Source organism: Saccopteryx leptura, chromosome 1 (genome assembly GCF_036850995.1).
Source record: "Saccopteryx leptura isolate mSacLep1 chromosome 1, mSacLep1_pri_phased_curated, whole genome shotgun sequence".
NCBI classification, from domain to species: domain Eukaryota; kingdom Metazoa; phylum Chordata; class Mammalia; order Chiroptera; family Emballonuridae; genus Saccopteryx; species Saccopteryx leptura.
Window position 1 is genome coordinate 185,394,932 of NC_089503.1, and position 26,981 is coordinate 185,421,912.

The 26,981-nt window shown below is 42.8% G+C and overlaps 2 protein-coding genes across 3 annotated transcripts in view; one reads left to right on the forward strand and one right to left on the reverse strand.

Annotated features, from left to right (window-relative positions):
• Positions 1–2,150, reverse strand: part of C1H1orf131 (chromosome 1 C1orf131 homolog) — a 29,660-nt gene extending 27,510 nt beyond the window's left edge. Inside the window, exon 1 of the mRNA XM_066383099.1 lies at positions 2,020–2,150. Within this exon, the coding sequence (XP_066239196.1) occupies positions 2,020–2,104 (85 nt within the window). The 5' untranslated portion in view covers positions 2,105–2,150. The remainder of the gene's footprint in view (positions 1–2,019) is intronic.
• A 50-nt stretch (positions 2,151–2,200) lies between these two features.
• GNPAT (glyceronephosphate O-acyltransferase) overlaps positions 2,201–26,981 on the forward strand; it is a 42,899-nt gene continuing 18,118 nt past the window's right edge. The window contains exons 1-4 of one of the 2 annotated variants that reach the window (XM_066383086.1): positions 2,201–2,442; positions 13,228–13,410; positions 20,562–20,738; positions 22,685–22,814. In XM_066383086.1, the coding sequence (XP_066239183.1) occupies positions 2,365–2,442; positions 13,228–13,410; positions 20,562–20,738; positions 22,685–22,814 (568 nt within the window). In that variant the 5' untranslated portion in view covers positions 2,201–2,364. The remainder of the gene's footprint in view (positions 2,443–13,227; positions 13,411–20,561; positions 20,739–22,684; positions 22,815–26,981) is intronic. The other variant, XM_066383075.1, reaches the window with a different exon arrangement.

Sequence of the window (26,981 nt, forward strand, 5' to 3'; positions counted from 1 at the left end):
CCAGAGGCCATGCTCATAACCCAGCTATTTTTAGTGCCTGAGGCAGAGGATCCTTGGAGCCATTCTCAGCGCCCAGGACCAATATGCTCAAATCAATCAAGTGATGGCTGTGGAAGATGAAGAGAGATAGGAGGGGAGGGGGCAAGGGGAAAACAGATGGTCACCTCTCCTGTGAGCCCTGATAAGGAATCGAACCTAGGACTTCTACATGCCCAGTCAATGCTCTACCATTAAGCCAACTGGCCAGGGCCTTTATTTTCTTCTCAATCCCCATTTATCTTCTTTGTTTCATCTGTTCCAACACTAATCACTCACTGAGGGTTCTGACAAGAACTCTGGCTTCACTACTCACCTAACAGTACAAATACTATAGAGCTCTCTAAATATCAGCTGACCATTTATGTTTGCTTCTACTTGCTTAGTTTTTTAGTCAATAAACACTATTAAGAGCCAACTACACTTTGGAGTTAGGGATATAAAGATGAGCATTTAACAGCCTATGCCTTCGGGTCATTTCCAGCCTGTTGACATAAACTATACCTAGGATTTTGCAGATTAGTTTTTTCCTCTAGATTTTAAGCTTCTCAAGGTCAAGACTAAGTCTCCTCTGTCCTCCAATATTCCCAAGGGCAGAGATGCTCTGTCCACAGTACAAAGTCAATACAGGTACAGGGACTGGAGCTAGACTGTCTAGAGACTGGAACCCATGCTCTGCAGGTTCCTAGCTATAAAAGCTTCAGAAAGTTTTAAAGTCTCTAGTGCTTCTTTCTACATTTGTAGTACTGGGATTAATGACAAAATCTACTTTGTAGGGTTGTTGTGAAAATTAAATGAGTAAAAATATGAAAAGCATAGAGTAGTATATGGTAAGTTCTCGATACTTACTTTTTTACTGTTTAACTGAGCTTAGAATGTTGAGCAATGGCTCCAAAGTAAAATAGTTTTTGCAACCTCGGGCTACAAATTTAAGGAATATGTTTGGTTCTTAAAGACATTAAGAAACTAAAGATTAGCCTGACCAGGCGGTGGCGCAGTGGATAGAGCGTCGGACTGGGATACAGAGGACCCAGGTTCGAGACCCCGAGGTCGCCAGCTTGAGCGTGGGCTCATCTGGTTTGAGCAAAAGTCTACCAGCTTGAAACCAAGGTCGCTGGGTCCAACAAGGGGTTACTTGGTCTGCTGAAAGCCTGTGGTCAAGGCACATATGAGAAAGCAAACAATGAACAACTAAGGTGTTGCAAATGCAATGAAAAACGAATGATTGATGCTTCTCATCTCTCTCCGTTCCTGTCTGTCTGTCCCTGTCTATCCCTCGCTCTGACTCACTCTCTGTCTCTGTAATAAATAAATAAATAAATAAAAAATAAAGACTTAAAAAAAAAAAAGAAACTAAAGATTACCTTTTGTGCAAAAATAAGGATATCACCTTCCTTCATGGTGGGGCAAGTTCTTCAGAGTGTGTGGAACTGTCTAGTGACATGTCAGGCAGTTGCCAAATTACAATGGTCAGTATTATTTTCCTCCCTCCTCTCCATCAAGATCAAAGAAAGCATAGGTCGGCAGACTTAGGGAAGAAAAGGTTGTGAAAAGCTTCACGTGAAAACGCTCTCTGAATCCAGGAGGGCGAGGGAACCTACTGAAGGATGAGGCACCAACATGACAAGGTGGTACTAACGTACGAGGGTCAGCAGGTGTGGGGAGTGGCCGGATGGGGGCTCCCCAGGGGTCCGGAAAAGCAAAGGTGGACTTTTCTGAGAGCACCAGGTCCGCGCGCCATCACCCCCGTTAAGTCTGAAAGCCCCGGTGCTTTCGACACCAACTTAAGTTGGTCCCTAAGGAAGAGGTGGGACGTTTGATTCACGAAGAACACCATGAGACAGGAGAAAGAGGGCAGACGGAGGTGTGAGCTGGATCCAGCACGGGACCAGGGTGGGCGAGCTGAGCTGTGCTAGGCTTGCAGGAGCCTGCAGCCTGAACGCAGACGCTCGGCTCCACGTGGCTCCGAGGCCCCGCACTCACCGAAGTCGTAGAGGATCTGGAGCACAGCGTCCAGCAGCTGGGAAGAGGGGAGCGAGGAGGACCCCAGTCCCGGGTCCCGCGCCATCGCGGTCGGGCTCCGCGAAACCACCCGCAGCGCGCGGCACCCTCGCTTCCGGGTCCGCCGGGCTGCGCGCGCCTCGGTCCCGGCGCGGCTTCCGTCCTGGCCAAGATGGCGGCGCCCGGGATCCCGGGGAACGGTTGCAGGGAGAGGTACCGTCGCCCTGGGCGAGGTCGGACCGCCCTGCGCGGAAGAACCGCCCCCCGCCGCCACACCACCGCCGCCTAGCAAAGCATCCCAGCCCCGCCCGGGACGGCAGCCGCAGCATGGACTCCTCCGGTCAATCAAGCTCCTATTTTTCCGTCGGCTCCGCCAGTCCCGGGGCTGTCGTGCTCCTTTACTCGGTAGGCGCCCAGGGAAGCGGAGTCCGGGGCCCGAGCGGGGACCCCTTTCTCCCTGTCCCGTTTTCCTCCGGGTGGAGAGAGTGCGTCCCGTCTGCTCCGAGGAGGGGTGGAGTGGGTGGCCTGGTTTCCAAGGCAACAGTGCATCGCAGTGTGTAAATGTGTGTGCTTTTAGAAGTTTCTCCCAGTGCTGGTTCTCCAGTTCCTTTTCGCTCGTGCCTTCCCTTTCTCTCCACTCAGCGCCGGGCCTTAGTAAGCCTCTGCCCGGCGCTGGATGAAGTATGAGAACCGGAGGCTCAGCCTCTCCTGCAGGGCGTGTGGCTCCCTCTGGGCAAACCTGAGAAACCTGCGGGCCCTCCCGGCGCGGGGTACTGGCCCGGGGCTCCCACCCCGCCCTGTGCTGCTCCTGCGTCCCTGGCAGAAAAGTATTGAGCTCACTTGTGGGCATTAATTTTCTACGTCTAAAGTCTCTTTAATCTAGTAAGATTTGGAACTTCTGGGCATTTTTAGTGCCTGTTTTTGACTTCCATCCGACATTGTACTTTTCCTACAAGTCACTTTGGAAGACAACGCCACCTAGACTCTCTCCAACTCCCCTCTTCACCCCGGGCCGCCTCTCTCTCTCTCCTGATTTTTTTTTTTTTTTTTTTTTTTTTTTTGTATTTTTCTGAAGCAGTCCGACAGACTCCCTCATGTGCCCGACCGGGATCCCCACGCCCACCAGGGGGCGATGCTCTGCCCCTCGGGGGGGGGGGGGGTCGCTCTGTTGCAACCAGACCCACTCCAGCGCCTGGGGCAGAGGCCAAGGAGCCATCCCCAGCACCCGGACCATCTTTTTTTTTTTTTTCTGAAGCTGGAAACGTGGAGAGACAGTCAGACAGACTCCCACATGCGTCCGACTGGGATCCACCCGGCACGCCCACCAGGCAGCGATGCTCTGCCCCTCCGGGACGTCGCTCTGTCGCGACCAGAGCCACTTTAGCCGCCTGGGGCAGAGGCCAAGGAGCCATCCCCAGCGCCCGGGCCATCTTTGCTCCAATGGAGCCTCGGCTGCGGGAGGGAAAGAGAGAGACAGAGAGGAAGGAGAGGGGGAGGGGTGGAGAAGCAGATGGGCGCGTCTCCTGTGTGTCCTGGCCGGGAATCGAACCCGGGACTTCTGCACGCCAGGCCGACGCTCTACCACTGAGCCAACCGGCCAGGGCCTCTCTCCTGATTTTAACCCCTCCTTTTTTTTGCCAACGAAAGGTTTGTTGACCACTCACAATTTTCATGAGAGCTTTGTAGCTCTCAGGGTTGCACAATCCTTGGGTAACTGAACTTTTCTTTTTTAACCACTAGATTAATTTTTATCTACTTTAGGAGGAAATAGAATAATGTATTTTAAAAGTATGCTACCATGCATGTCCTAGCGGTTGGTGTCAGTTTCGGACTTAAATGTAATGTTCATTTGTGCAGGAAGGTCAAAACAGGAAAAACAAAAATAGCAAGGTAAATTTAAAAAAAAACCAGTTTCAAAAGAGGATATGTGTGTATCTGTGGCTCCCTTCAGATTGAGAAATCAGTATTCTTTGGAATATGAGGAATTTTCCATTTTGTTGCAGTCAAGAGCACTTAATTGCTGTTAACTGTCCCCTTCTGTAAGGCTTATCGCTTTAACCTGTCTCCTCGTGGGCCTTCTCACCCCACAGTTCTGTGGTGAAACTGTGGGGTGAGACCCCCTAACTCTGCTACTTCAGAGGCAGTATGTAAGGAATGTAGGAAACGGTTGCTGTGCTACTCTGGTATGCAGTAGGTCTGTGACTTAAGTACACTTTTCTATGTGTATTAAAGGAAAGAGTTGGTATTTTACTTCCTCATTCACCAATGATTCTTTATTGCTAAGATTTGTCAACTTCTCATGTGAAGTTGTATATGAGCTTTTTCTATTCTGATGATGCTGCATACTTCTTATGAACACAGTTTTTACTCTCATCATAACCTGAATTTTTTCTTACTATTTGAGGCTGTCCTTGTTTCCTCAGCCACAGTATGGTTGTGCAATGCTCCATCTAATCTGAGAGTGGTATTGAGATATTTTAAATACTGCTCTTTTTAACAGACATTGCAGCAATGCATATACAGTGTTCTTAGCCATTATTCTCAATGTCCAGGATAGAGAAGTTAAAGATCCAGCCCATGACTTCAAAGGAAATCATAAAAGTAAATAATTACAGTGGCATGAGATAAGGGCAGTGGTTAAAGCATGCAGAGTAGGAAGTTGTGGGAGTAATGAAAAGGAGCACCTGATATGTTTGGGGACTCGAAGAGAAGGTGAAACCTGAGCTGAGTTTTGAGATGTAAATAGAACATGAGGGAGTGGAAGACTGTTCTAGGCACCTGTGTAAGAAAACTACTCCCTTGCATGTAAGGGTAGAATAGAGGGGACGTGAGAAATGAAACTAAGGAAGTAGGCAGATTATATTTCCTGAAGGAATTTTATTTTATCATGTTTATACACTCTTAAGGGTAAAATCTTAACTTTATAGGGTGTTGTTTAAGGATGATCATATTTGTACATTGAAAGTCTAAGAGAACTGCTTGGTGTCTGATATTATTGTTTGTATGAATAATCTCTTTTACTCTACTTAAGTAGACACTGTGGAATCTGTTTGGGGAGGGAATTTGATGCCATGATCGTGGAGATTGATCAGGTTGTCTTTGTAGTAATCCAGAGAAGGGAAGCCAGTGTGGAGTAAGGCAGTGGCAGTGAGTCTGGGGAGAAGAGTGGGATAGAGGGAGTTTGTGGGATATTTAGAACAGCTGATTGTGTTGGCTACAGAAAAGGAGGCAGTCTGAAGTGACTCCTGGTGTCTGTAATTTGGCAACTGGGTAGATGATGATCCCAAGGTTTACCAGCACGCTACCAGTGGTGGAATCCCCAGGTGAACGTGCCTTGTTTATTTGTCTGTCTTTCCTTAGGGAATGTAAGCTCCCTCAGAGCGCCTTCCTTGTCCACCTGGATCCCTGTTTCGCAAACAGGAAATACGGGAGAGAAGCAGGTTTAGTCAGAGTGACGTCCTAATTAGGGTTGTGTTCAGTCTGCGATGTGAGAGGCAGAGGTAATGATTTTTAATTGTTATGGATTGTTATGTATGGACTAAATACAGCATAAGCAGCTTAGGAGACATTCAATAGAGTTAGAAATATGGTAGCAGAGCAAAAAAGGAAGGTCTGGTCTATATATGTGGTCTTGACAACCATCAGCAAGTAGGTTGTATCCAAAGCCACAAGTCTGCTTGACATCTTTCAATGAGACCACAGAATGAAAAGAAGACAGGGGGCCCTGGCCAGGTAGCTCAGTTTGTTAGAGCATAGTACTCAATATGCCATGGTTGAGGGCTCAATTCCCAGTCAGGGCACATAGAAGAATCAACCAATTAATACATAAATAAGTAGAACAACAAATCCATGTTTGTCTGTGTGTGCCTCTCTCTCACTCACTCACTTAAATCAATAAATAAGATAAAAAATCTTGACTCTTTACAACATGCTGCAACAGCACATACTCAAGCAACTGCAACCTCTGATTTTGCTCATCTTTATTGAGCTTCAGTCACAGTGCTCTGCGGTATCTCAGACAGTAAGTGTGTTCTTCCCTCAGAGTGCTCGCAGTTCTCTCTGGGTGACATGCGATGTTTTCCCAGCATTGCTGAGATCCCAGCACAAGTATCCCCACCTCAGAGAAGCCTTCGCCAACTGTTCAATCTGAAGTAGCGCATCACTAACTCTTTCTCATTAGTGACTCTATCTTTCCAGTGCTGGCTACAGCAGTCTTGTACTTGGTGTCAAAGCTGATTGTTAAATTTTCCTGAAGTTTATAAGCCCATTGTTGAAACACAGCCATTATTTAAAAATCAAAGGTGAAGGCCCTGGCTGGTTGGCTCTGTGGTAGAGCGTCGGCCTGGCGTGCAGAAGCCCCGGGTTCGATTCCCGGCCAGGGCACACAGGAGAAGCGCCCATCTGCTTCTCCACCCCTCCCCCTCTTCTTCCTCTCTGTCTCTCTCTTCCCCTCCCGCAGCCAAGACTCCATTGGAGCAAAGTTGGCCCGGGCGCTGAGGATGGCTCCATGGCCTCTGCCTCAGGCGCTAGAATGGCTCTGGTCACAACAGAGTGATGCCCCGGATGGGCAGAGCATCGCCCCCTGGTGGGCGTGCCGGGTGGATCCCAGTCGGGCGCATGCAGGAGTCTGTCTGACTGCCTCCCCGTTTCCAGCTTCAGAAAAATACCCGCCCCCAGAATCTAAGGTGAAGTTATAAATTTGCGATTAAATAAATCCTGCTAAAAACAAAGGTAATATATACTCAGAACTCAGCACTTCTTAATTATTTTACTAAAGTTTACTATTATCTATGATTTTGAGGTTCTGTATGTCTATTTATCATACTGTAAGGTGGGAAGCATGTATAATAGGCTTTGTGCATCTCTCCCCAACCCTGTGTTCAGTGAGGTTGTACTAGTAGCTAGACTTCTGTGTGGTGGGAGGGCTCTCCCATAGTCCAAGGTTTACCAGCACGCTACCAGTGGTGGAATCCCCAGGTGAACGTGCCTTGTTTATTTGTTGTCCGTCTTTCCTTAGGGAATGTAAGCTCCCTCAGAGCGCCTTCCTTGTCCACCTTGTTCATGCTGTATTCTCAGCCTGTAGAACAGTGTGGTACATCGCAGGCTCTCAGTCATCTGGTGAATGAATGGACTCTACAGAGTCCTAGAAAAGGCAGTGCAAGGAGAGGTCTGGATAAGGTCATTAAGATAGGGACGACAACAACAGGAGGGAAGACTTCACCTAAGTCTTCTTACTTGGGCTCCTCTGTATGGTGCTCCTGGGTGAGTAGCGTGTAAATATATTAATTGTATCATGGTAAATACTTCCCCAGCATGTTATAAAGAAGTACAATTAATTAATAATCAACCTGTGTGTAGGAATCACTTGTAGTACTTTCAGAAATAATTCTGATTCCCAAGTACCACTCACAGACCAAATCAAGAATCTCTAGGGGGCCTGGGTATCAGCATTTTAAGTGTCCCAGGTTATTTAATTGTGCAACCTGGGTTAAAAACCATTGGATTGGACATTGTGTTAGGGCCAGATGAGCAGAAGTTTGAACTTTAGCCTGTGAATATTGGGAAACCATTAACAGGGTTTAAAAGTGGTTTCACTCAGTAATTTATCTTTTCATTCTGCAATGATGGAGTTCCTACTGGGAACTGAGAATACAAAAATGTGTAAGACACATTACCTACCCAGACAAGAAGTTCACCATCTCGTAGGGAAGACACTACATACCAGTTTAATGACTCCTTTAGGTGCTGTCATGGAAATGTATTGAAGGTTCTGGAAGAACTGAAAGGAGAAGATGACCAGTTCAGTCTGGGTTTGGGGGAGATTCAGAAAATGGTACACAGAGTAGGTGAACAGGAGCTGTAGTTGAAGACTAAGTATTTCCCAGATGAACAGCAAGACAGGCCATTCGTAAATGCCTTATCTCATAACTGGTACCACCGTGCACCTGGTTACTCAAAATACAGGCTGAATTCATCTTAATCACCACTATAACCCAACACATACCAGAATGCCAAGCATATAATAGGTGTTCAAATATAAATATTTGACAATGAGAGTTACTCTTAGAGGTAGCAGCTTGTTTAGCGAGCTGCATGTCTTTGTATAGTTGGACTGTTGGAACAAAGGGAAGGCTAAGCAGGGTGGGGTGGGTTCCTGTGCTAGAATTGTGGATGCAATCCTGCAGGTAACAGAACCAAGAAAAGATTGTAGATGTTATTGGACAAACTTTTCAAAATATGCATGCCTGCAGCTCTCCCTTGGGTTTTTATCCCTCCTTTTGGACTCCCTCTCTGGCTTGATAGATAGATAATCGCCAGCTGATTCTGATCCTTTTTCTTCCCACCCTCAGGATCACTAAATGAGATATTTCTAAGCTTCCTTTTATCTCCAAAAAACATATCATTTATAATGGTAGTTTGTTACATTCTACCAAGTCTGAGCCTATATAACTGTATATTATTTTATTAATGAGAAATATGAAATTCGAGAAGGTTCTGCAGCCTTCTAAACGAGTGTGTGATATGTTAGGACTACAGTTTTATGCCAGAACACCAGCAGTTAGATTTTTCTCTTATATATTCTCTGTACTTTGTATATGTGGGCATTAAAAGGTTCACATTTGTGTATTTCACATGCTATTTTTTTTCACATGCTACTATTTTATAAAAAATTGATAAGTGTTCTTTGCTTTTATTTATACTCATGCCTAATCCTGGTCTCAGTTTAACAATCTGTATTTCTTTTCTGTTACTACAGCATTTAGTCACTCAGTTAGACCAATGACCAAATATGTATATTCCAAACATAGCTCAATGTTGGAAATACAAGGAGGGTGCAAACTGTCCTGTCCTCAAATAATTGCATTTGAGCAGGAGACAGTTGTGCAAATGATTACAATGCTACGGGATGCATACCATAGTAGGCATATGTAGTAGGTAAAAAAAAAGTCCTAATGAGTAAGACAGTAATTCCACCTGAGGAATGCAAGTAAAGTTTACACCAAACCATGATGCCTAAAGCAAGATGACAGAGGCACAGAAAGAAATTCCAGACAGTGAGAAGAGCATGTGCAAAGGCCCAGAGGCATGTCGGTAATGAATTATGTTGGGTGAGTGCAAATCACTTGCTGTTCAGTGAACTATGTAACATGGCATGGGGAATGAGTCTGGAGAGGAAAGGAGAGGCTACATCATAGAGGTTCTCAGATGACATGAGAACTGGCGTAGATCTTATTCTGAAGGTGGGGAGTCATTTAAGTACTTCACAAACAGGGACCAATGTGGTCAGAATTATATGTTCAGTAGAGGACCTGGCAGCATGATGGACGGCAAACCAGGCTAGAAGACAAGTAAGGAGACTTGTGATACAGTCTCGAAGGCCAAGTAAGGAGGCTGTTGTGATACAGTCTCGAAGGCCACAATAACAGGGTTGGATGGACTGGATTTTTGAAAGGTAAACGGTGGGGGAGGAGGGTCTAGAATGATAGAAATGCTGTGTGGATAGCATGGCAGTTGATTAAGATTTCAGGGAAATAATCAGGTTGTAGGATAGTGCAAAAGAAAAATGAGTTCAGTTTTAGAAAGGCCAAGTGTGATGTATTTGCAACTAAATATGTACATGAGGAGCTCAGATGAGAGAAGAGGCCAGGGCAAAAGATATCAGAAACAGAAGCAAGTAGCATTTTAAACCAGTTGAGTAGGTGGCAGTACTCAGCACGTGTGGAGTGAAGGAGAGGTTTGAGGATGTTAACATAATAAAGGAAGTGGAGGTGACAATGACATGTTTGTAGTTTTGGGAGAAATTTTTCCCCAAGTTAGAAATCTGGATTGGAGAAATAGGCTGGGTTTTCTGCTACAAAAGGAGACAGTCTTGAATTGAAAACCTACTAAAACAGGAAAAATTTAGGATGATTGGAGGTTGGAACGGGAGGGAGCGCTTGAGAGAGGTGTCATGCCGTCGAGATAGGTCTAGGAGAATGAAGACTTAAAAGAGGCCAGGGCTTAATGATTAAATTCAAAAGAAATGATAGCATTTGATGCACTTTTTTATAATAGTGATGAATGGAAAATAATTCAAATATCCAACATTAAAATAATGATGTGGAAGAAATTTAAATGACAAGGGGTTATGGCAGTAAGCAAAAACTCAGGTGGCAAATAAGATGTACGTGTGGTGGGGAGGGACATGTCTACAAGCAGAGAAACACTGTGCACCAAAATGGCCTCTGGGTCACAGGAGGAGGGGCAATTTTAATTTTCTTTTTTGTGCTTTACTGTATCTCCCAAAATTTTATAACGAACATATATCTCTTTTGTAATCAAGAAAAAATTACTTTAAAAAGTTAGGGAACATAAAGGTGATTATGTAGCTGCCAAAATGTTTATGAACAGGCCCTGGCCAGTTGGCTCAGTGGTAGAAAATCAACCTGGCATGTGGATGTCCTGGGTTCGATTCTTGGTCAGGATACACAGGAGAAGCACCCATCTGCTTCTCCACCCCTCCTTTGTGTGTGTGTGTGTGTGTGTGTGTGTGTGTGTGTGTGTCTCTCTCTCTTGCTTCCCCTTCCACAGCTATGGCTCAATTGATTTGAGCACACAGACCCCAGGCACTGAGGATGGCTCTGTGGAGCCTCCACTCAGGTGCTAAAAATAGCTCAGTTGGGAGCAGCCCCAGATGGGCAGAGCATCAGCCCCAGACAGGGTTGCTGAGTAGATCCCGGTCAGGGCGCATATGGGAGTCCATTTTGGTATCCCCCCAGTCTCAATTAAAAAATTTTTTTTCTTTAATTTTAAAAAGTGTTAAAAAAATATTTAATACAGGGAAATATTCAATATAATTCTACAGGCAAAATAAACTATATTTGGTATAATCCATGTTTTGAACTTTAAAAATATGTATTTCTGCCTGACCAGGTGGTGGCGCAATGGATGGAGCGTCAGACTGGGACTCAGAGGACCCAAGTTCAAAACCCCAAGGTTGCCGGCTTGAGCACGGGGTCATCTGGTTTGAGCACAGCTCACCAGCAGCTTGAGCCCAAGGTCACTGGCTTGAGCAAGGGGTCACTCGGTCTGCTGTGGCCCCTGGGTCAAGGCACATATGAGAAAGCAATCAGTGAACAACTAAGGTGCTGCAATGAGGAATTGATGCTTCTCATCTCTCTCTTCTTGTCTGTCCCTCTCTGTCTCTCTCTCTCTCTGTTTCTGTCACATGCAAAAAAAAAATGTATTTCTACAACTATGAATGAAAAAAATAAGGAAACAGGTGTTAAGAGTGGTTGTACCCAGCCCTGGCCAGGTGGTTCAGTGGATAAAGCGTTGACTCTGCACACTAGAGGTTTCAGGTTTGACCCCCCGGTCAGGGCACATATAAGAAGCAATCAATGAGTGCACAACTAAATGGAACAACTAAGTGAAATGAGTTGATGCTTTTCTCTCTCTCTCAAATTAATGGGGAAAAAATATATTTTTAAGTAATTATTCCTGGGGTATAAAATTGTGGGTAATTTTTACTTGCTTACATGTTTTCATGTTTCCAACTATTCTGTAATTATGAGTGATAAATGGTGTAGTGAGTAGGAATAAGGTCTGTGAAGTCATTAGGCTTGAGTTTAAAGCTTGTCTCTACCCTTTGCAAGCTGTGCACCTTGCGTGAGTTATTTCACTTCTCTCTGCCTTGGTTTCCCCGTTGTACAATGACGGTAACGATCAAAACTGCTTCATAGCCTGACCTGTGGTGGCGCAGTGGATAAAGCGTCGACCTGGAAATGCTGAGGTCGCTGGTTCGAAACCCTGGGCTTGCCTGGTCAAGGCACATATGGGAGTTGATGCTTCCAGCTCCTCCCCCCTTCTCTCTCTCTGTCTCTCTCTCCTCTCTGCCTCTCCTCTCTGAAATGAATAAATAAAAAATTAAAAAAAAAAAAAAAAAAAAAAAAAAGAATCACACACACTTGCAAAATAAAACTTTAAAAAAAAAAAAAACTGCTTCATAGCTTTCATAGATTTGTTGGGAGGATTGTTCCTTTTAAAAATACATATAGCACTTAAAAATAGGATTGTTCCTTAATGGGATGATGAGTTCTTAGAATAGTGCCTGACATTTAGTAAGCAACTATTCATGTTAGCTATTATTACTATCACAACTTTTATAATCAAAAAACCTTTTAAGAATTAACAGTGCAGCCTGACCTGTGATGGCACAGTGGGATAAAGCCTCGATCTGGAACACTGAGGTCGCCGGTTCGAAACCCTGGGCTTGCCTGGTCAAGGCATATATAGGAAGTTGATGCTTCCTGTTCCTCCTCTCTCTCTCTCTCTCCTCTCTGAAAATTGAATAAATAAAGTCTTTAAAAAAAAAAATCTTAAGAATTAACAGTGCAGAAGTTATTGGTAGCTTAATAAACGGCACTTTCAGGAGCTGGTAGATAGAAGCTGAATTGCAGTGAGTTGAAATAAAAAAGTAATTACTGCCCTGGCCGGGTAACCCAGTCGGTTAGAGTGTCATCCAGAAATGCCAAGGTTGCAGGTTTGATCCCCAGTCAGGGCACACAGTGAGTGTACAACTAAGTGGAATAACAGATGAATACCTCTCTCTTCTTTTCTCTCTTTCCATCTCTCTCTCTCTCTCTCTCTTCCTCCCCTCCTCCTCTCTCTTGTCTTTCTAAAAGCAATCAGTTAAAAAAGAATAATCACAACTAGTAGACTGCCTAATAGTAGCTTTGGTAGAAGCACATTTTTCTTGAGTGAATTTTCCTTTTGTTTGCACCCATGTAGTTTTATTTGATTTGGCATCATTTTAAGTTTCTAAGGTATGCTTTAATTTAATTTTTAAAGCTAAGTGGAAGAAGCAGACAAAACAAATTTATCAATGTGATGATGAAACCTTGTAAAATTGATCAGGTTATTCTGCACCTTAATGTCTCACCTTTTCTATTTGTTAACTTTTCAAAAGGGGTCTTGGCTTTACAAAGCATTCAAAAATATAAAAGTAAAATATTAGGATAGTTTAATATCAATTTATTGTTCCTAATTAAATTTTTTTCATGGTCTATGAACATCTAACATCAGATTACTCTGCTCTTGTTCATATGTCAGAGAATAAAAATTTTGGTAAGAATGAAGTGTTACAAGTATAGCCCTAATCTGTCCTAATTTATTTTACAATATGTGCATTACTTTCATTCTTCTCCACAGAAGGAGCTTAAAAAGTGGGACGAATTTGAAGATACTTTAGAGGAAAGGAGGCATGTCAGTGACTTGAAATTTGCAATGAAATGCTATACACCTCTTCTGTATAAGGGACTTATTCCATGCAAGCCAAGTGATATTAAATATAGTGTTCTCAATTCTGAAGAGATTTACTATGTCATTAAACAGGTAAGTGACTCCCTATTCTACTACAGCCAGATTTGCTCATTGTCAACAAGTTCTTTCTCTTCTTGATTCTACAAGTTTATTTTGCTGTCTTTAAAGTATTTTTTTAGGTTTAGCTGTATTCAGCACACTTATCAAATGTTTGTCATAGCCATAATGTGTGCTAGACACTGGGCATCTAGCAGTGAGCAAGTTAAGCAGAGTTCCTGACCTCTTAAGTGTATAATCTCCTAGGGAATGGTGGCAGTTGTACAATCAGTTATGATACAGAATCACTAGTAGGAGTCCACTGTGCATAGCAGAGGGATCCAGGACCAAGGCAAGCAAGAATCAGCAGGTTGACAGTAAAATGTTTTTAGGAGGCTTGAGTGGGATATAAGCAAGAAAGATCTAACTGAATATTTGTGTCGACTTAGGGAAGTTGTAGACTGCCCAATTAAAACAGACCTGGGGCCCTGGCCGGTTGGCTCAGCGGTAGAGCGTCTGCCTAGCATGCGGAGGACCCGGGTTCGATTCCCGGCCAGGGCACACGGGAGAAGCGCCCATTTGCTTCTCCACCCCTCCGCCGCACTTTCCTCTCTGTCTCTCTCTTCCCCTCCCGCAGCCAAGGCTCCATTGGAGCAAAGATGGCCCGGGCGCTGGGGATGGCTCTGTGGCCTCTGCCCCAGGCGCTAGAGTGGCTCTGGTCGCAATATGGCGACGCCCCGGAGGGGCAGAGCATCGCCCCCTGGTGGGCAGAGCGTCGCCCCATGGTGGGCGTGCCGGGTGGATCCCGGTCGGGCGCATGCGGGAGTCTGTCTGTCTCTCCCCGTTTCCAGCTTCAGAAAAATGAAAAAAACAAAAAAAAACAAAAAACAAAAACAAAAAACAGACCTGGTCACCAGAAAATCAAGATTTGGATTTGTACTTTTCAAAGATGCTGCTAGTGTTGATAAGACCCCCAAAGGGCCAAAGCTTTAAAAGGGAAGGCCCCCCAAAGGTTTTTGTGGGTGGGTCGAACCCAGATATTTCTGAAGAACAAATTAAAGAATATTTTGGAGGCTTTGGAGAGATTGAAAATATTGAGCTTCCCATGGATATAAAAACAAATGAAGAGGTTTTTGTTTTATCACGTGTATAGATGAGAAACTAGTAAAGGAATTGTTAGAAAGCTGATCTATCAGGTTAGTTTTGGGAAGTGTGAAATTAAAGTTGCAGCAACAACAACAACCAAAAGGAGGAGGAGGTGGTCCTAGGGGTCGGGGCAGAGGTCAGGGTCATAATGGGAACTGAGCATTCAATAGCTAATATTATTACGATCAAGGGTATGGACATTACAATAGTTCCTATGGTGGTGATCAAAACTAGAGTGTATAACTATGGGAACTACATGTGGAGAGGGATATGCAGGCTTACAGGGGCCAACAGAGTCCTTACAGCAAGGTTGTCTCTAGGGGCAATCACCAAAACAATTACTAGCCATTGGAGAAAACAGGAGGAGCTTACTAAAGTAACCCATCTTGCCAGATGACATTGAAGATTGGTTCTGTTGCTCTAAGATGATTATTTTGTAAAAGACTAGTGTGCAAGACAGAACTTTGTACAATTGAATATAGCTGCCAGTTAGTTTTCTTTGTTTTTACTTTGTCTTTTGCTATCTGTGTAATGATTCGGTGTGTTTATACAAATTTTATTTGTATGATTTCATATTAAACATCAAATAAGTGCTTCTCCTTGTGATTATTTTTCTGTATCAGGTATAAATAGCTCTGTAAAAGTGTAATTTTAAGCAACAATTAAAGCAGTTTATTTTTAAGGAGTATATTGGTCCATTGTGGGAAACTATGGGCCTTCTGACGAGCCACAGTGTCATCCTGTTCCCCATTTTTGTTAGCTGTCCTCTGTGCTCCCAGTCTTCATTTTCCTGTTCACTGAGCCTTTTCCTACAGTGCTGAGAAATGTCTTTCCTCTCTGTGTATCTGGAGATGTTGTCATGGAAGTCTCCATGTTGGAGTCAGTGTTGTGATTAGTGGAAGCTTTCTAGTAGACCATGCATGCTCTAAGGATTACAATCTGAAGAAAAGTACCCCTTCAACGGCACAAAGCATGTCTGTAGCTCCTCTTATGAATAGAAGAGATTTTGCTTTGTTTCTGTTTCTGGAAAACCATTTGTTAGGATTTGCTAAATATTGGGTTGGGGAATAAGTTCGTAGCGTTTTTATATTTTATTTTACAACGATTTGTTTGCTGTTTGGCAAAGGGTAAGTATTCGTTCGATAAAACTCTTTCTGCTCTACAAAACTATGTTAATTGTATTTTTGAGTTATTTAATTTTTTATTAGTTTTGAGGCTTAGAAATGGAATACCCAGGAGGCAAAAATCAACATTTTCGACACCTGCTCTTCTTTGCTTTTCATCGAGGTCAAAAAGCTGCCGAAGCAGCCCGGGACATTTGCGACGTGTATGGAGAAGGTGTCATAAGCGAGTCTACAGCACGAAAATGGTTTGCAAAGTTCAAAAATGGCGACTTTGACATTGATGACACGTGCCTCAGTGGAAGGCCTTCTGAATTCGATGAAGAACTGGGAAATGCTCGAAAAGAATGCCACGGTCAACAAGGAACTCTACATTGCCCAGCTACACCGCGTGAATGAGGCTATTCCACTGAAAAGACCTGATCGACATGGTCAAACCATACTCCTTCACGACAACGCCAGGCCCCATGTTGCACAAGTCGTCAAAGCCGCACTCCAAGATCTCGAATGGGAGGTCCTTCAGCATCCGCCGTATTCTCCGGACCTTGCACCGACCGATTACCATCTTTTCCGCTCCCTGTCAAACCATATGAAGGGCATTACCTTCGATAACAAAGAGGTCCTTAAAAACTGGCTCAACAACTTCTTTGACACCAGACCAGGCGATTTTTGGTGGAACGGCATCAACAAATTGGTCGAGAGGTGGGAAGAGGTTGTAAACAGCAACGGCGAATATATAATTGATTAACTTATTGATATAATTATTGTTTTTTGTTTAAATAAAAGTCTTTGGTAAAAACGCTACGAACTTATTCCCCAACCCAATATTTCTAACTTACTAGTGGTCTCTTAGAAAGACTTTTGATTAATCATAATACTGTGACTTTAATTGTTCCCTTGATCAAAAGTCCATATATACCCTAGGGAAAGCACTGTTAAACTGCCAGGAGCTACTGTTTGAGAGTATCAGAAATAGTTACATTATCACACAAGGATTGTGGCAGGTAAATTTGGGGTTGTTGAAAATAGAACAACAGTTAGATTAAGGTATTTGAAGTAGTAGCTGAGTAAATTAGTTGTATTCTGTTGGTATTTCATTTTTTAACGTAGGCCATGGCTGAGCTGAGTAGCTAAGTATAGCCATATTCAGACTTGGGAAGGAATAGTGTCAAAACAGTATGCTCTAAGTCTTCTGTTAATGCAAGTCACATCATTACATCTTCCTGGCGCATTAAAAAGAGGCAGTGTTACCCCTAGATTTTGGAGGATTTCCTGGGTAAATCTAAGCTTTGAATTTTATATTAAGTGTAGTTATTGGATTTAATGGTGGTTTGTTTTTTTAAAGATTTTATTTATTTATTTTAGAGAGAGAGGAGAGAGAAAAGAGGGGGCAGGAGTGAGAAGCATCAGCTTATAATAGTTGCTTCCCGTATGTTCCTTGACTAGGTTAGCCAGGGGCTTCGAACTGGCGGCCTCAGCATTCCAGGTCAGCACTTTATCCACTGTACCACCACAGGTCAGGCTTAAGTTTTGCTTTAACGGTTCCATGTAAACCTGTAGGATTAGCATACATAGTCACAGGTGGAATAGTTGGCCTCACCTTAAAGTGCAAACTTTTAGGCTGATGAACCTGCCTGTTTTATCTGGTGCCTGCAGCTTTGTTCCAGTGATGTTTGTCCTTGCTGGGCTATCAAGTTGCAATGCTCTTGGCCTTATTTTGCTCCTGTTTTCCAATATTGATCTTACACTTAGGCCGAGTACCAGTGTTGGCTATTGCAAGAGATCTGTTTATTCTTTAAATATACAGCCCTAGGGAACAGAAAGGATATTTATATTTTAAGTTATATTGTCAAAGTCAATAGGCGCAGTGTTTTTATGATAGTGAATCCTATAAGTCCAAGTTCATGATTAGGTGAGAAGTCAACACTGAAATTATCCTTTCCCTGATCAAAAATGAATAAAAGTTTTTTTTTTATAAAAAATAAAGAGCTTGACCAGGCAATGGCACAGTGGATAGAGCGTCAGACTGGGATGTAGAAGACCCAGGTTCGAGACCCCAAGGTCGCCAGCCTGAGCGTGGGCTCATCTGGTTTGAGCAAAAGCTCACCAGCTTGGACCCAAGGTCGCTGGCTTGAGCAAGGGGTTACTCGGTCTGCTGAAAGCCCACGGTGGTCTGCTGAAAGCCCACGGTCAAGGCACATATGAGAAAGTAATCAATGAACAACTAAAAAAGTGCCACAAAGAAAAACTGATGATTAATGATTTTCATCTCTCTCCATTCCTGTCTGTCTATCCCTATTTCTCTCTCTGACTCTCCCTGTCTCTGTAAAAAAAGAAAGAGAGGGAGGGAGGGAGGGAGGAAGGAAGAGAGAGAGAAGGGAAGGGAAGGAAAGGGAGGGGAGAGGGAAGAAGGGGGAGAGGGAGGGAGGGAGGGAGGGAGGGAGGGAGGGAGGGAGGGAGGGAGGGAGGGAGGGAGGGAGGGAGGAAAAGACTGACCCGTGGTGGTGCAGTAGAAAAGGTGTCAACCTGGAAAACTCAGGTCACTGGTTCAAAACTCCATGCTTGCTCGGCCAAGGCACATGTGGGAATTGATGCTTCCTGCTCCTCCCCCCGTCTCTCTCTCCTCTCTTTAAAATCAATAAATAAAATCTTTAAACAAAAAAAAATAGAAAAGAACTTTGAGAGGTAAAGTAGACATTTTTTTTAGAAAGAGAGAGAGGAGTAGAGGGATAAGAAGCATCAACTCATAGTTCCTTCACTTTAGTTATTCACTGATTGCTGCTTATATGTGCCTTGAAGTGGTGGGGCAGAGGGGGGGGGGGGTGCTCAAGCTGAGTCAGTGACCCCTTGCTCAAGTCAGCAACCTTGGGATCATGTCAGTGATCTCGTGCTCAAGCTGGCAACCTCTGGGTTTTGAACCCGGAACCTCAGTGTCCAGGGTCAACACTCTATCCACTGTGCCACCACCAGTCAGAGCAAAGTAAACATTATTAGGTGAAGGAAAGGAGCAAGGATGATTCAGCCATTCTCTGAGCAAGGGAACTTAGAGGAGTGGGGGAAGCTGAGTTCAGTTTTAGACAGACCTCTGATGGTCGTCCTCACCTTCCTCTCCATCATCAGCTTTTCTTTCCCAATTGACTTCTCACTGTATTCAATAAACAGGTCCAAGGCCACTTGCACTGTACACTTTAAAATGTAAATTTTGTGTATATTTTTTATCATAATTTTAAAAAACAAGATGGTTGTAAAAAAGCAAGTCCCAAGGTTTTCCCGCTTGGGAGAGTGTTTTGTTTTTCTCCCTCTTCTCTCTCTTATTTAAATCTTTTAGCTAATATTTCTATAGTCATTGCATCTTCAGTCCCTTTATATTCAGTATGGGTTCTCCTGACTGGGTACTAAACCTTTCTTGCCATGTTACTCTTTCAGAGAAAAATAGAGGAATACAGGTTAAAAGGAAACAGTTTATCCTAGATCCACACTTGTGAGTGTTGATTTGTGCCCTCAAAAAGATAAGCTATGGAGTGAGTTGGAGGATGATTGCACAACATTGGTGAATGTCCCAACTGCCACTGATAGCTGACTTTAAAATGGCTAATTTCACCTGACCTGTGGAGGCACAGTGGGATAAAGCGTCAACCTGGAAATGCTGAGGTCGCCGGTTTGAAACCCTGAGATTGCCTGGTCAAGGCACGTATGGGAGTTGATGCTTCCAGCTCCTCCCCCCTTTCTCTCTCTGTCTCTCTGTCTCTCTCTCTCTCTCCTCTCTAAAATGAATAAATAAAAATAAAAATTTTTAAAAAAAGAAAGTTTAAAAAAATGGCTAATTTCATGTTATATTCATTGCACCTTAGTATTGGGGAAAAGATAAGCTACTTTGTCATGGCATGTAGTCAGGAGATTTGGGGATCTAGCATCCCATCCTCTGACCTGTGCCTCTTCCTAAAGCAGAGCATTCTGGGTAAATGTTAAGTAAAACAGAGATTTCACTTCTATTCAAAGTGCTTGTTTGGGGAAAGTTAAAAAGTTTAAATTTGGCTTTATTGAGAGTTCCCTTGTGAGGTTGTTGATTTCACTAATTATTCTTTGCTTGTTTGGGGATTTTGTACCGGTGTCTTATATATCTGATGTAGTCTGATAGTGTTGCAGTGTAGTCTTGTTTTTTTACCTTGTCTGGCAATGACATTGAGCAGGCGGTTGCAGTGCTGCGACCGTCCACTGAAAGGTCCCACTGCCTGTGTTCAGGGGTGCTGGCTACTGGCGGCTTACTAACACATAAGATGGCAAGGAACGGTGTTCTCCTAGGTCCAAAATGCTGTCCTGCAAAGCCGGTTCTCTGAATTTCTAGTCTTTAAACTTGTCTAAACAGAATAATTTATCTACTTTTGTTTTGTTGGGAAATAAACTATGTTTACTTAAATTAAGGAGAACACATACACTTTTTTTTTTTATTCAGTGAGAGGAGGGGAGGCAGAGACAAACTCCCGCATAAACCCTGACCAGGATCCACCTCGTATGCCCACCAGGGGATGATGCTCTGCCCATCTGGGGCATTGCTCTGTTGCTCAGCAACGGAGCTCTTTTTAGTACCTGAGGTAGAGGCCATGAAGCCATCCTCAGCACCCAAAGCTAGCTCACTCCAATCAAGCCATGGTTGCAGGAGGGGAAAAAAGAGGGGGGGAGGGGTGGAGAAGCAGATGGTCACCTCTCTTGTATGCCCTGAGTGGGAATCGAACCAGAGACATCCACGCGCCAGGCCAACACTTGACCACTGAACCAACAAACCAGGACCCACATACCATTTTTTGAGTTCCACAATATTGGCCCACTTAGAACGTGTCATTGGGAACTGATTTGAGTAAAAAGAACTCTGGCTTTTTTTTTCTTTCCAGAAATGTATCCCCATTTTCTTGTTCCTTTCAGCTTTCCAAGGAAACACTCCAGTCCGAGGACGCCCTCCGAGAGGAAGCTGGCGAGATCTTGGATGAAATGAGCCACAAACTACGTCTGGGAGCCATCCGATTTTTTGCTTTTGCCCTGAGCAAAATATTTAAACAAATTTTCTCAAAAGTGTGTGTAAATGAAGAAGGTATTCAGAAAGTGAGTATTGCTTGTTAAAAAAGTTTCTTCTTCAGTCCCTCACTATTTGGTCAGCTTCAAGACTTTCCCCTGCACTAAATTGGCAGGCCTAGTCACTGGGCACCGTCTGGCAGGAGAGACTCTGCCTCTCTGCAGGGTGCTGCTTTCTCCTTCGACTTTCAGACCTACAGACTTCAGACTAACTTACTGAGGTGAGACTCACAGACTAAGCTCATGTCGGGTGTTCACAAACTACACAAGTAACACAAGTCATTCTGTGTGTGCTCCTCCACCTGGTTCCCCACATGTCCTTTATCCTCTCCTCAGTGTTCCCATGTGTCCTTTCTATAAACAGGACCTTCTTTTATGGTACAGTTGTCAAAGTAAGCAAAGTAATATGGATGCAGCACTAACAATACAGCCTTGCCCATATCTCATGGTGGTCCCCATTATATCTTGTACAGCAAAAGGAAACCCCACATCACATGTCACTGTCAGCTTCCATGTCACTGTGGACCTTTAATCTGGATCCTGGGACAATTTCATTTTTGAAGAAAACAGGCCAGCTTTTTCAGCGTACCTTACTTAGGGTTAGAGCAGGGGTCTCCAAACTTTTTACACAGGGGGCCAGTTCACCGTCCCTCAGACCATTGGAGGGCTGCCAAATACAGTGGTCCTCTCACTGACCACCAGTGAAAGAGGTGCCCCTTCCAGAAGTGCAGTGGGGGCTGGATAAATTGCCTCAGGGGGCCGCAGTTTGGGGACGCCTGGAGAGTGATGTTTTCTCAGTATTAGACTTGGCTGTGTCCTCCTGGCCAGCGCACCTCAGAAATGACATGTGACCTTCTCAGATCAGGGCCCCAAGGTATCTGTTGTCCCACTGCGGGTCACTTGCATCAGTTGGTTACACAACAGTATTGGGTATTCACCAGCTTTCTTCACTGTCAAGTTACTATTTTCCCTGGGTAATTAATGGGTATCTTGTGGAGAGATACTTGGAGAATGAGTAAGTGTTCTGTTTTTCATAGTAATTTCCTTCACTATTTTTACATTCACTAATTTTTGCCTGAATCAGTTGTTACTATAACAATTGCCAAATGGTGATTTTTCTAATTCCTTAATAGTTTGCTTTTTCCTCTAAGTAAAAACTTTCCTATGAAGACTTTTTACTCAACTTTCTCCTCCTGTGACTGTTTTTAGATTGCTGACTTACTCTCTGGATCTGTGGCAAAGGATGTTTGACACAGTGCTGGGGCCAGGGCATGTTGGCTGGCCGTGTCTCAGCTGATCTCAAATGACCTTGCCTCCATTAGTCATACGTAGATTTCAGAAAAACAGATACACGTTGATACCAGTGAACACTGCTGAGGTTAACAGCCTTAGGAACGTTTCTGAAGCTCAAACGCAGCCTTCCCAGCTCCATGGCACCCATTACCCTAGCAATACTATTCCTCCCATTTGTCCTAAAATTCATAGATTTTGTTTTTCATCTCCACGAGAGAAGCTTGTTCTCTCTCACTGTGGACAGTGAGTCTGGCACAGCAGTTCACAGCTGACTGTTTAATTCAGACTGACTTCAGTTCTGTTCCCAGCTCCTCCATGTATTAGCTACGTGATCGTGTCACAGACAAGCTATGGCTAGTCATAAATATGTGGTATTAAACAAAGTGTAAAAAATGGTTAGCACATAAAACGCTTAATATGGTGCCCAACTAACATACATTAGTGATCATCACTGTTATCCTTGTGATCCATAAATTTCCCATTTTTCACATTTTGATTTATGTGAGATTGTTTAGCTAGAACTCTGAAAATAAGTATCATGTTTGTAGTAGGGGAGGCAGAAAAACAGTGTTAGTGTTTCTCTAAACACACACACACACATTCCTCTGTGTTATGATTTGAGATATGATCTTAATAATATGAAAATTAAAATTGTTCAACAGTCGCATTTATTTATTTTAAAGCTACAACGAGCCATCCAGGAGCATCCGGTGGTTCTGCTGCCCAGTCATCGGAGTTACATCGACTTTCTGATGTTGTCCTTCCTCTTATTCAACTATGATTTGCCTGTGCCAGTCATAGCAGCAGGAGTGGGTACGCATTATCCTCTACTTCCTTTCAGTGTGAAAATGGAAATCGGCACTGGGATGATTTTAACAATACCGGTATGTTCAAAGAAGATGGTTTGGCTAGCCTCTCCCCTCTTCTTCCAGTCGCAGTGGGTAAGCCACTGTGTCCTTCTGTACCACGCCTGTCGGCACCAACATACATGCAGGCACGTGTGCACATGTGGGTTCTGGTTTAGGTTAAACATGAGATTATACTACCTTTATGTATTACCTGCCTCTTGCTTTTTTAAATTTGATAATATACTTTAATGCCTTTTTTTTTTTTTGACAGAGAGAGGGACAGACAGACAGGAAGGGAGAGAAATGAGAAGCATCACTTTTTTGTTGAGGCACCTTAGTTGTTCGTTAATTGCTTTCTCATATGTGCCTTGACGGGTGCGCTACAGCAGACCGAGTGACCCCTTACTCAAGCCAGCAACCTTGGGCTCAAGCCAGAGACCATGGGATCATGTCTATGATCCCATGCTCAAGCCAGTGACCCTGCGCTCAAGCTGGTGAGCCCATGCTCAAGCCGGATGAGCCCATGCTCAAGCCAGTGACCTCAGGGTTTCAAACTTGGGTCCTCCATGTCCCAGTCCAATGCTATATCCACTGTGCCACCCCCTGGTCAGGCTACTTTAATACATTCTTAAGTTGTAGTAAAATACACAAAATATAACATTTGCCATCTTAATCACTTTTTTTTTTAATAATTTTATTTTTAATGGGGCGACATCAGTAAATCAGGATACATATATTCAAAGATAACAACTCCAGGTTATCTTGTTGTTCACTTATGTTGCATACCCATCACCCAAAGTCACATTGTCCTCTGTCACCTTCTATCTAGTTTTCTTTGTGCCCCTCCCCCTCCCCCTTTCCCTCGCCCTCTCCCCCCTCCCCCCGTAACCACCATACTCTTATCAATGTCTCTTAGTTTCACCTTTAAGTCCCACCTACGTATGGAATAATGCAGTTCCTGGTTTTTTCTGATTTACTTACTTCACCTCATATAATGTTATCAAGATCCCACCATTTTGCTGCAAATGATCCGATGTCATCATTTCTTATGGCTGAGTAGTATTCCATAGTGTATATGTGCCACTTCTTCTTTATCCAGTCATCCATTGATGGGCTCTTTGGTTGTTTCCATGTCCTGGCCACTGTGAACAATGCTGCAATGAACATGGGGCTGCATTGTGTCTTTACGTATCAATGTTTCTGAGTTTTTGGGGTATATACCCAGTAGAGGGATTGCTGGGTCATAAGGTAATTCTATTTTCAGTTTTTTGAGGAACCACCATACTTTCTTCCATAATGGTTGTACTACTTTACATTCCCACCAACAGTGGATGAGGGTTCCTTTTTCTCTACAGCCTCTCCAACATTTGCTATTACCTGTCTTGTTAATAATAGCTAATCTAACAGGTGTGAGGTGGTATATCATTGCAGTTTTGATTTGCATTTCTCTAATAACTAACGAAGATGAGCATCTTTTCATATATCTGTTGGCCATTTGTATTTCTTCCAAGTGTCTGTTCATGTCCTCTTCCCATTTTTTTATTGGATTCTTTGTTTGTTTACTGTTGAGTTTTATGAGTTCTTTGTATATTTTGGATATTAGGCCCTTATCTGAGCTGTTGTTTGAAAATATCATTTCCCATTTAGTTGGCTGTCTGTATATTTTGTTATCAGTTTCTCTTGCTGAGCAATTTTGATAAAGGGGACAAAAACACACAATGGAGAAAAGAAAGCCTCTTCAATAAATGGTGCTGGGAAAACTGGAAAGCCACATGCAAAAGAATGAAACTGGACTACAGTCTATCCCCCTGTACTAAAATTAATCACTTTTTAAGTATACAATTCAGTAGCATTAAGCACATTCATATGGTTGTGCAACGTTAACACCATCCACCCATCCACAGGAGTCTTTGCAATACTTAAACTCTGTCTCCATTAAACTATAATTCCCCATTTTACTCTTCCCCTAGCCCCTGGCAACACCATTCTACTCTCAGTCTCTGAATTTGACTCCTCTGTGTACCTCATATTAGTGGAATCATACAGTATTTGTCCTTTTGTGACTGGCCTGTTCCACTCAGAATAATGTTTCAAGGTTCATCCGTGTTGTGGCAGGTGTCAGAATTTTCTTCCTTTTTAAGGCTGAGTAATATTTCATTTCGTATATATACGACATTTGGTCACCCATTCATACATTGATGGCCCCTTGGGTTGCTTCTGCTTTTTGGACATAGATGTGCAAATATCTGTTCAAATCTGTGCTTTCAATTATCTCTATGTATTAACAAAAGTAGAATCACTGGCTTCTGTGGTAATTATATTTTTAATTATTTGAGAACGCTCGTATTGTTTTCTATAGTGGCTGCGCCATTTTACATCCCCACTAACAATGCACAGAGTTTCAGTTTCTCCACAACCTCACTAATACTTATTATTTTCTTTTTTAAAAACTATATATAATAGCCATCCTAATTGTAATGAAATGGTATCTCTTCATGATTTCTAATTTGCATCTCCCTATGATAAGTGATGTTAAGCATCTTTTTATATACTTGTTGACCATTACATTTACTTCTTAAGAGAAATATCTGTTCATTGTTTGTTTTTTGTTGTTGAATTGTAGGAGTTCTTTTTTTTTCTTTTTTTTTTTTGAGATGCAAAACCAACTTTTATTTCATTGATCTCATTTTTATGTCCCACCTCTGTATGGAATCATACAGTTCTTAGTTTTTTCTGATTTACTTATTTCACTCAGTATAATGTTATCAAGGTCCATCCATGTTGTTGTAAATGATCCAATGTCACCCTTTCTTATGGCTGAGTAGTATTCCATAGTATATATGTACCAAAGCTTTTTAATCCACTCGTCCCCTGATGGACACTTGGGCTGTTTCCAGATCTTCGCTATTGTGAACAATGCTGCCATAAATGGGGGTACATTTCTTCTTTTCAAACAGTGCTATGGTGTTCTTGGGATATATTCCTAAAAATAGTATAACTGGGTCAAAAGGCAGTTCGATTTTTAATTTCTTGAGAAATCTCCATACTGTTTTCCACAGTGGCTGCACCAGTCTGAATTCCCACCAGCAGTGCAGGAGGGTTCCCTTTTCTCCACATCCTCGCCAGCACTTATTCTGTGTTGTTTTGTTGATGAGCGCCATTCTGACTGGTGTGAGGTGATATTTCATTGTGGTTTTAACTTACATTTCTCTAATGATTAGTGATGTTGAACATTTTTTCATATGCTTATTGGCCATCTGTATGTCCTCTTTGGAGAAGTGTCTATTCATTTCTTTCACCCATTTTTTGATTGGATTGTTTGTCCTCCTGGTATTTTTACAAGTTCTTTATAAATTTTGGTATTAACTCCTTATCAGATGTGTTGTCAAATATATTCTCCCATTGTGTAGTTTGTCTTTTTATTCTGATTGTCTTTAGCTGTGCAGAAGCTTTTTAGTTTGATATAGTCCCATTTGTTTATCCTGTCTTTTATTTCACTTGCCCATGGAGATAAATCAGCAAATATATTGCTGGGAGAGATGTCGGAGAGCTTACTGTCTATGTTTTCTTCTAAGATACTTATGGTTTCACGGCTTACATTTAAGTCTTTTATCCATTTTGAGTTTATTTTTGTGAATGGTGTAAGTTGGTGGTCTAGTTTCATTTCTTTGCAGGTAGCTGTCCAATTTTCCCAACACCATTTATTAAAAAGGCTGTCTTTACTTCATTGTATGATCTTACCTCCTTTGTCAAATATCAGTTGTCCATAGAGCTGTGGGTTTATTTCTGGGTTCTCTGTTCTGTTCCATTGATCTATATGCCTGTTCTTATGCCAGTACCAGGCTGTTTTGAGTACAATGGACTTGTAGTATAACTTGATATCCAGAAGTGTGATACCTCCTGCTTTATTATTCCCTTTCAAGATTGCTGAGGCTATTCGTGTTCTCTTTTGGTTCCATATAAAGTTTTGGAATATGTGTTCTATATCTTTGAAATATGTCATTGGTATTTTAATCGGTATTGCATTGAATTTATAAATTGCTTTGGGTAATATAGACATTTTAATGATGTTTATTCTTCCTAACCATGAGCACGGTATATGCTTCCACTTGTTTGTATCTTCCCTGATTTT